General features: G+C 42.4%; 1 protein-coding gene across 1 annotated transcript in view; it reads left to right on the top strand.

Moving 5' to 3' along the window:
• The first annotated feature begins 575 nt into the window (after positions 1-575).
• LOC310878684 (transcription factor 7-like 1-B) overlaps positions 576-10622 on the top strand; it is a 57400-nt gene continuing 47353 nt past the window's right edge. Inside the window, 2 exon segments of the mRNA XM_083793051.1 lie at positions 576-990; positions 4863-4935. Coding sequence (XP_083649177.1) covers positions 802-990; positions 4863-4935 — 262 coding nt within the window. The 5' untranslated portion in view covers positions 576-801.

Raw genomic sequence — 10622 nt, 5'->3', positions numbered from 1 at the left:
GTGGAGTAGTGACTTATTATTACCGTCATTATTATTACTACTAGGACTTTTCTTTGTTGCTGTGGCCGCAGAGAGACGCGCTGAAGCCGCCGCACGCCGCAGAGAGCAGACCGCCGCCACTAGGACGTAGGACCGTAGGAGCAAAGCCCCCAACCAACCGGGGCAGGCTAGCAGACCTCAGGAATCCTCCCCGGCCTGGCGGAGTGGAGTGGAGTGGAGTGGAGGAGGGAGCAGCCAGCCAGCCAGAGAACATAGCAGAGAGAGAGCCATACTAGTAGCATTGAATGCTATTCTAAAAGTCACTGTTGGCTAGCTAAAAGAAGCTAGCCACCAGGCTAGCTGCTTAGTGCTACTAGTTCCAGCTACAGTTCCTTCCAGCCTTTTAAACCTTTAAGGCTTTAAAAAAAGAGTTATTTATCTTTCTTTGTCGTCAAGAAGAAAGAAAGAAAGAACCCCAAAGCCAACACAACAAGCTGTGCTATAATAATAACGCCACAGCTATAACGTGTTTTTTTTTTTAATAGTTTGTTTTTAGCTTTACATACTTGCTGGAACTCCCCCCCCCCATCCCACCACAAGGATCTTATATCCCAATATCAACAACAACAACAACACTACTACTCTGGACTCTACAGACACACGGAGCTAATTAGTTAGCTCATTGTTTGTTTTGGGGTTTTTTCTCCTTCGTGGAAGAAAAAGTGTGAGTTGTTCCAGTCCGACAGACAGTCAGACGGACACTAGTCCGACAGTCAGACGGACACTAGTCCGACACGGACAGACAGACAGTCAGTCACAGACATGCCTCAGATGAACGGGGGAGGAGGAGGAGATGATCTGGGGGCCAACGATGAGCTGATCTCCTTCAAGGACGAGGGCGAGCAGGAGGAGAAGATCTCGGAGAATGTGTCCGCCGAGCGGGACCTGGACGACGTCAAGTCGTCGCTGGTCAACGAGTCCGAGAACACCAGCAGCTCCGAGGACTCGGAGGTATAATATAATATAATATAATAACCCTATCACTCTATATCTATGGCTGGGACACAAACTGTTTTAAGTGCAACTTGTACAAACACACTTTTACAAAACTTTTAACACTGTGCTTCTCAAACTTATTTTTGAACGACAAGCCCCCCCTTCATCTGCAAAGTATTTGGTGCCAGGCAGGGAGGGAGCCCCCCCCCCCCCCCAATACAAGATTTGTTTAAATATTATGTTTCAAACATATTCCCCCCCCCCAAAAAAACAAAACAAGATTTTAGCACATCTACACAAGCTCACAAAGCGTTGCTTGTAGAGAGATGTAAAAAGGCTGTTAAAGTGAATTTGTGCTGGGGGGACCCCCTCAAAAACCCCTGGGGGTCCCCGCCTCACCCCACCTGGAGATTGACCATGACTGCTTTGGCAAACTTGTTCAACTGCTTTTTACACATGGCATATTTTGGGCATGTGACAATGTATTATTATTGTTCTAAATGTTGAAAAATGTCTTATTTTTTTTACCACAAAATAATATGGACTAGATAGCAATTTACTTAATTAAATTAACCAATTAAATCATTCATTGACCATTGACGCAGAGGTTACTACTCATTGCATTTCTTAGTATGGCATCTTAATTGATTAGTTTATAGAGTTTACAGGGAAAGTTAGGTTATTAATTTAACACCAGTGTTTTACAGGACAAAATGTTTCAGCATGGTCTCCATCTAAGGTTCTAAAGCAGCGGTTACCAAAGTGTGGTCTGAGGGACCCCTAGGGGTCCTTGAGCGAGTTCCAGGGGGTCCCCATAGCTAAATGATAGTTTGGAACCATATGGACCCTTATGGGTCTGTAACTCTGAGAGTGTACATTTGTACACTGTCTCAGAGTTAAACTAACATAGATTGTACAATATAAATTGGGGGTCCCAGAGATAGAAATGTCATTAAATGGAGGTTCGTAGACTAATGCATATCAAACTAGGAGGGGTGAAAATGGTTGGAAATCACTCCCAGAGCCGTAAAAATCTTCTGTTATGGGGGGTCCCTGGCATACTTTTTCAAATGGGGGTACGCAGGCTAAATCGGTGTCCATTTGGGGGTCCTTGACATGAAAAAGTTTGCTGTAAAGTTCTCAGTCTCTCTATGACTGGTTTCAGTCATTTGGATTCCACAGAAGCCAAGCGTGTCTTCTATGGATGGAAGCATGTTGCACAGAGTAAATGGCTGATCTGCAAGCTCTCGATGCGAGACTGCGAACCCATTGAGAGCTTGTAGTTGAGAGCTTGTAGTTGGGCTATCTTTGGTTATTTAACCCATTCTGACCTGAGATCAGATTCTAAAAATGTCTTCTACATCCTGACAGTTTTCTGAAAAAGCTATGTTTCTATGTAATGTCAGTCGTTCTTCGATTTAAAAAAAATAGCAGACCTACAAGCTCGTAGCACGCCACTCGGTGGCGCGCTATGAGCTTGTAGATCTGCTATTTTTCAATAGCTAAAGCATAACATAATGCTAACACCAAAAAGGGGTTCCCGCTTAAGGTTAGCGTGTTTGAAGTTGTCAACACTAGCAATATGTTCTTCTGAAGCATCTTCCATAAAGTCTTAAGGATCTTTCATAAAAGCAACTTTAAAGCCTCAGTCTGTGATTTCTTCAGCTGGATGGCAGCAGTATAGAACAGCAGGAACAATATTACTAAAACATCATAATTGTACATATTGTGTTAATCTATTTGGAAACCCGCGCTAGACCACTAGTGTGTGTGTGTGGGGTTCTCCTTTCAGACTGTCTCACAAATCTCACATTAGGACATTTTATTTGGCTTTAACTCATTTTGATCTTGGAACGATTCTACAATAAATCCTGAGAGTTTTATGAAAAACCCCATGTTTCTAACTTTCTATGTCAGTCGTTCTCAAACATTTTCATGTCAAGGACCCCCAAAAATATATGTAATTGGCCACCGACCCCCCCATCTGAAAATATGTTGTTCCAAGCAGCACCCCCTGGAAGCAAAGGGAGATTTTATTTTTGCTTTAATCCATGGGTGCTAGCTACTATACTAAGCAGTAAGCAGTGTGTCGTGTACTAGTAAGATTCAATTTGGTTATTAGGAAAATCAACGCTCATCAATCTATCGGTGAACCAACTACCGTTTAACAAATTGATATCCTTAATAGCAGATCTACAAGCTTGTATCCTTAATAGCAGATCTACAAGCTTGTTGCGGCTGTCTCGTAGATCTGCTATTTTCGATATTGTATAAAAGTCTAAAATACGACTTAAAAGTAGAGTAAGTGATTTCTATTTAAAGTGTTAAAAGGCTCTATATTCTGAATGTACTCATTGCTATTAGAGTCAGAGTGTTTATTCAGTAACACGAGTCTCTCCAGCTCTTTAGTAAACAGAAAATAAATTATCAGGCCGGGATGCCAATCTTATCCAATCAGTAGAGGGAACTCACACAGGATAGTATAATCGAGTGAAATCGGAGGTGACGAGTTGACGCAAAGAAACGAGCAGACAAAATAAATTGGAAGTGAAACAGGATTATAGAATTGTCTGAAATTAGCATTTGGCAAACCCACCTGTCCTGCAGATGCGTTTTTCTGTATATTACAGAGTCGGAGGTGACTGGGAAGGATACCCCTGTTACTGAACAAACGCATAACAATGATTAGTATCGGAATGCATCAGACCTGTAACGTCTTAACCCATTCTGACCTGAGATCAGATTCATACGAGGTTTCCACTGGACACACACACACTGGTCTGATTAACCCATTCTGACCTGAGATCAGATTCTAAAAATGTCAGTCGTTCTTCGATTTTTCAAAAATAGCAGACCTACAAGCTCGTACATCTGCTATTTTTAAATAGCTAAAGCATAACATGATGCTAACACCAAAATGGGTTCCCGTTCAGAATGGATTAACAAACAAACTGTTTTGTTTCATCCAAATAATAGAATAATAAATAATAGATAATAGAAAACCTAATAGAATATTTTATAATCACTTTATAGAGGTGCTGGGATAGAACATTACATTTTTAGTTTAGTTTATTCGCACAATAAAAACAGTACAAAAAGGTAACATCAATAAAAGAGAAGTGTGTGCAGGTGAGAAAATAAATATTATATGTGGTTCTCACCAAACATAATATACAAATAGTAATATACAAATAGTAAGACCAAGTAATCAAACATAGGTATGGAAAATAACAAAAACAACAAGAAATACATTATTTACACGTGTGTGTGTGTGTGTGTGTGTGTGTGTGTGTGTGTGTGTGTGTGTGTGTGTGTGTGTGTGTGTGTGTGTGTGTGTGTGTGTGTGTGTGTGTGTGTGTGTGTGTGTGTGTGTGTGTGTGTGTGTGTGTGTGCGCGCGCCTGAGTCCGATTATGTCTGAGTCCGCACAATAAGGCTACATTACGTTAGAATCAAGTGGAGAGGGTTGCTTCAAGAGGCTGGCCCTCAATCTATGTTTAAAGTTACAGAGTGAAGATGAGGAGTTGGCGATAAGTATGTGTGAATTCCAGAGTAAAGAACCTCTGACTTTAATGGAGAACTGGCTAAGAGTGGTACATCAGATAAAGAACGAATAACCCAGAACGCTCATCTGCTCCAGATATTAATTTATTGTTGACGACGTTTCGATGCCAAAGAAAGCATCTTCATCTGGTCAAAAAAGAAACTGGGTTTTTATTTTGACCAGATGAAGAGCGTTCCTTGGCATCGAAACGTCGTCAACAATACATTTATATCTGGAGCAGATGAGAGTGTGCGGGACCGGTTATTCTTTTAATTAAGTGTTATAAACGGATACTTTCTTGGTCTTGAGTTTTGTGTTTGTTTGTGTGTTTTTTCCCCCTCGCAGGCAGACAGACGGCCGCAGTTCTCCAGACCTGACCTGGAGAACTATGCCAGACAGAGAGAGCTCTTTATAGAAGGTAAACAAATCACACTTAAAACCCGTTCTGACCTGAGATCAGATTCTAAAAATGTTCTTCTCTACATCCTGACAGTTATCTGAAAAAAAAGCTATGTTTCTATGTCAGTCGTTCTTCGATTTTTCAAAAAATAGCAGACCTACAAGCTCGTAGCGCGCCACTCGGTGGCGCGCTACGAGCTTGTAGGTCTGTAGCTTGTAGATCTGCAATAGATCTGCAATTATTCACTTATATTCCCCCCCCCCCCCACAACAACCCATGGCAGCACAGATACTAAACAAAATCTTCGAAGAAACATCCTGAAATGTCCATAAATACAAAAAAAAAATAATAATAATAACAACAAAAAAACACATTACATACATTTGACCCATTCAGGCCCAACGTCGAAATTTTAAATAAATGTTTGATCAATCATGAAAACCTTCGGAAAGATTTGAGGCACATTTTAACGATTTTTCAAAAATAGCAGACCTACAAGCTCTTAGCGCGCCACTCGGTGGCGCGCTAAGAGCTTGTAGATCTGCTATTTTTCAATAGCTAAAGCATAACATGATGCTGACACCAAAATGTATGTAACACCAAATGGGCTTCCCTATCAAAATGGGTTTAACTCATTCTGACCTGAGTTTAACCTCAGATTCTGAAAATGTCAGTCGTTCTTCTATGTTTCAAAAATAGCAGACCTACAAGCTCATAGCGCGCCACTCGGTTACGCGCTATGAGCTTGTAGATCTGTTATTTTTCAATAGCTAAAGCATAACGTAATGCTAACACCAAAATGGGTTCCCGTTCAGAATGCGTTTAAACAAACAAATGCACAATGTCCCATCACTGTTCTTTTTCTTTCTTTGTTTTTGCTAAGACGTGTACAGACGTCCTGGGATAATTCCTAGGACGTCTGGAGACGTCTTGGGCACAAATTGGGTTAGCCCATTCTGACCTGAGATCAGATTATAAAAAAGGTCTTCTACATCCTGACAGTTTTCATTCTGACCTGAGATCAGATTATAAAAAGGTCTTCTACATCCTGACAGTTTTCATTCTGACCTGAGATCAGATTCTAAAAAGGTCTTCTACATCCTGACAGTTTTCATTCTGACCTGAGATAAGATTCTAAAAAGGTCTTCTACATCCTGACAGTTTTCATTCTGACCTGAGATAAGATTCTAAAAAGGTCTTCTACATCCTGACAGTTTTCATTCTGACCTGAGATAAGATTCTAAAAAGGTCTTCTACATCCTGACAGTTTTCATTCTGACCTGAGATAAGATTCTAAAAAGGTCTTCTACATCCTGACAGTTTTCATTCTGACCTGAGATCTGATTATAAAAAATGTCTTCTATGTCAGTCGCTCTTCGATTTTTCAAAAATAGCAGACCTACAAGCTCGTAGCGCGCCACTCGGTGGCGCGCTATGAGCTTGTAGATCTGCTATTTTTCAATAGCTAAAGCATAACATAGTGCTAACACCAAAAGGGGTTCCCGCCCAGAATGGGTTAACCCATTGAGACCTGAGGACGATTCTACAAATGCCTTCAAATTCCTGACAGTTTTCTGAAAAACCCCATGTTTCTGTGTCAGTTGTTCTCAAACATTTTGATGTCAAGGACCCCCAAAAATATATGTAATTGGTCGCCGACCCCCCAATCTGAAAATATGTTGTTCCAGGGACCCCCCCCCCCCCTCCCAGAAGCAAAGATTTGACTTAAAAACGTTCGCTCTGAAAGAATATATATATTCAAAGATTTGCGTCACATTTGTCGCAATTTTTCAAAAATAGAAGACCTACACGCTCGTAGCGCGGCACTCGGTGCCCGCGCTATGAGCTTGTAGATCTGCTGTTTTTCAATAGCTAAAGCATATCGTAATGCTTAAAAAACCCAAAAGGGTGTTGTTCCCGCCCAGAATGGGTTAGAACGAGCGTGAGAACCAGAACCACTGCACATGATCTAGTGTAGTGGTTGACCAAGATATGGCTACCATGCAGACATGATGTCACTCTCTGCTCTTTGTGTCTTATGGTGCGTTCACACAGTCAGACACAGCGATGCAGAGACGCCTTGTGAGTTAGATAGATAGATTTACTGTGTTCACACAGGCAGACACAGCGATGCAGAGACGCCTTGTGAGTTAGTTAGATAGATAGATAGATAGACTGTGTTCACACAGGCAGACACAACGATGCAGAGACGCCTTGTGAGTTAGATAGATAGATAGATAGACTGTGTTCATACAGGCAGACACAGCGATGCAGAGACGCCTTGTGAGTTAGATAGATAGATAGATAGACTGTGTTCACACAGGCAGACACAACGATGCAGAGACGCCTTGTGAGTTAGATAGATAGATAGACTGTGTTCACACAGGCAGACACAATGATGCAGAGACGCCTTGTGAGTTAGTTAGATAGATAGATAGACTGTGTTCACACAGGCAGACACAACGATGCAGAGACGCCTTGTGAGTTAGATAGATAGATAGATAGACTGTGTTCATACAGGCAGACACAGCGATGCAGAGACGCCTTGTGAGTTAGATAGATAGATAGATAGACTGTGTTCACACAGGCAGACACAACGATGCAGAGACGCCTTGTGAGTTAGATAGATAGATAGATAGACTGTGTTCACACAGGCAGACACAATGATGCAGAGACGCCTTGTGAGTTAGTTAGATAGATAGATAGATAGACTGTGTTCACACAGGCAGACACAACGATGCAGAGACGCCTTGTGAGTTAGATAGATAGATAGATAGACTGTGTTCATACAGGCAGACACAGCGATGCAGAGACGCCTTGTGAGTTAGATAGATAGATAGATAGACTGTGTTCACACAGGCAGACACAACGATGCAGAGACGCCTTGTGAGTTAGATAGATAGATAGATAGATAGAGAGACTGTGTTCACACAGGCAGACACAACGATGCAAAGACGCCTTGTGAGTTAGATAGATAGATAGATAGATAGACTGTGTTCACACAGGCAGACACAACGATGCAGAGACGCCTTGTGAGTTAGATAGATAGATAGATAGACTGTGTTCATACAGGCAGACACAACGATGCAGAGACGCCTTGTGAGTTAGATAGATAGATAGATAGACTGTGTTCATACAGGCAGACACAACGATGCAAAGACGCCTTGTGAGTTAGTTAGATAGATAGACTGTGTTCACACAGGCAGACACAACGATGCAAAGACGCCTTGTGAGTTAGATAGATAGATAGATAGATAGATAGACTGTGTTCACACAGGCAGACACAACGATGCAGAGACGCCTTGTGAGTTAGATAGATAGATAGATAGATAGATAGATAGATAGACTGTGTTCACACAGGCAGACACAACGATGCAAAGACGCCTTGTGAGTTGATTTGGAGCAGCTACATCAGGGGTGGCAAACTTTGTCGATGGAGGGCCACTATAGTTCCACACTCACTCCAGAGGGCCACTATAGTTCCACACTCACTCCAGAGGGCCACTATAGTTCCACACTCACTCCAGAAGGCCACTATAGTTCCACACTCACTCCAGAAGGCCACTATAGTTCCACACTCACTCCAGAGGGCCACTATAGTTCCACACTCACTCCAGAAGGCCACTATAGTTCCACACTCACTCCAGAGGGCCACTATAGTTCCACACTCACTCCAGAGGGCCACTATAGTTCCACACTCACTCCAGAAGGCCACTATATTTCCACACTCACTCCAGAGGGCCACTATAGTTCCACACTCACTCCAGAGGGCCACTATAGTTCCACACTCACTCCAGAAGGCCACTATAGTTCCACACTCACTCCAGAAGGCCACTATAGTTCCACACTCACTCCAGAGGGCCACTATAGTTCCACACTCACTCCAGAAGGCCACTATAGTTCCACACTCACTCCAGAGGGCCACTATAGTTCCACACTCACTCCAGAGGGCCACTATAGTTCCACACTCACTCCAGAAGGCCACTATATTTCCACACTCACTCCAGAGGGCCACTATATTTCCACACTCACTCCAGAGGGCCACTATATTTCCACACTCACTCCAGAGGGCCACTATATTTCCACACTCACTCCAGAGGGCCACATTCACATTGCATATAACTGTCGTAGCAAAAAATAGCCGCTCTACAAACTCAAAATGCGTCGACGCGTTTTGAGCTTGTAGATCAGCTAATTTAGCTATATTTAAATTGAAATCCTGAATATTTCTTTTCTATTTGTGCATTAGAATCCTGAAAAGAAAAAAAATTGAATTTCAAATGCATTTAGTTATAGTTATGTTAACTTTATGAACTAAATACACATTGGACAAAAAAAGACAAACATTTTAATACTAGTGATTAGCTGAAATCGGTAATATATCAGTATTCTGACATTAACCTGAGGGCCACATTAAGTGAAGGTAGGGGCCGCATGTGGCCCCCGGGCCGCCAGTTGCCCATGTATGAGCTACATTCATGCATCGTTACGTCTTTGCAGCGTCATGTCACTGGCTTCCATTGACAGTGAATGATAGACCGACTGCATCGTTTACATTTGCCCGACGTGTACTGTGAACGCAACTTTAGATTCGTTTTTTCTTGACCACAATGTTATGATTAATGTTATTTAACCCATTCTGACCGGGCACCCATTTTGGTGTTGGCATCATGTTATGCTTTAGCTATTGAAAAATAGCAGATCTACAAGCTCATATCGCGCCACCGAGTGGCGCGATACGAGCTTGTAGGTCTGCTATTTTTGAAAAATCGAAGACACTTTTAGAATCTGATCTCAGGTCAGAATGGGTTAATAATGAAACTGTCAGGATGTAATAGACATTTTTAGAATCTGATCTCAGGTCAGAATGGGTTAAATGGCATGGGTTTTGCTAAACAGATTCTAGGATCATTGTTTTGTTGACTCTGGTATCCTAATCCTATAGTTTCGATGTACAGATTGTTTATTTCGATTAGTATGTTTGTTGTTGAGACTGACGCTGAGGTTCTTTGGCTTACACACTGGAGAGGCTCTGACAATAACCTTCTTTGATTAACCAATTCTTGGTTTTAGCTATTGAAAAATAGCAGATCTACATAGATCATAGTGCGGCACCGAGTGCCACGCTATGATCTTGTAGGTCTGCTATTTTTGAAAATGCGGCACAAATCTTTGAATATATTATATTTATTCTTTCAGAGCGAACGTTATCGAACATATCTTTGCTTCTGGGGGGGGGGGGGGGGGGGGGGGGTTCCTAACCTGACGCTGCCAGATGAGGGCGGTATTGGGTAACCATGTTCCCCAACACAGCACTCATCTGGGATCTCTCAGGCAGTTGAGCTGACAAAAATCCGTTCCGTACCGGACCAATCAGCGTGAGCTAAGGGGATATGTGCAAAACCGGACGTGAAGCTATATAGACACGTCAATATGATTGGTTGTGTTTGCACGCCCACACGGTGATAGACAGACGGTCCCATCCAATCATCTACCAAGTATCTTGAAAAAAAGGAACAGCCCCGTCATCGAATTTGCTTCCGCGATCCCAGATCCCAATAAGCTGTGAAACAAATTTGTGTAGCAAGCTTCTTGGATCTGGCAGCGTCAGGTTAGGGGGTTCCTGCCTCCTGGAACAACATATTTTCACATGGGGGGGGGGGGGGGGGGTTGGCGGCCAATGACATATAATATTTGGGGTCCTT

Source organism: Protomyctophum parallelum (assembly GCF_964188405.1).
Source record: "Protomyctophum parallelum genome assembly, chromosome: 21".
NCBI lineage: Eukaryota > Metazoa > Chordata > Actinopteri > Myctophiformes > Myctophidae > Protomyctophum > Protomyctophum parallelum.
The sequence above is the reverse complement of the archived record's forward strand: the minus strand, read 5'-3'. Positions and strand labels throughout refer to the sequence as shown.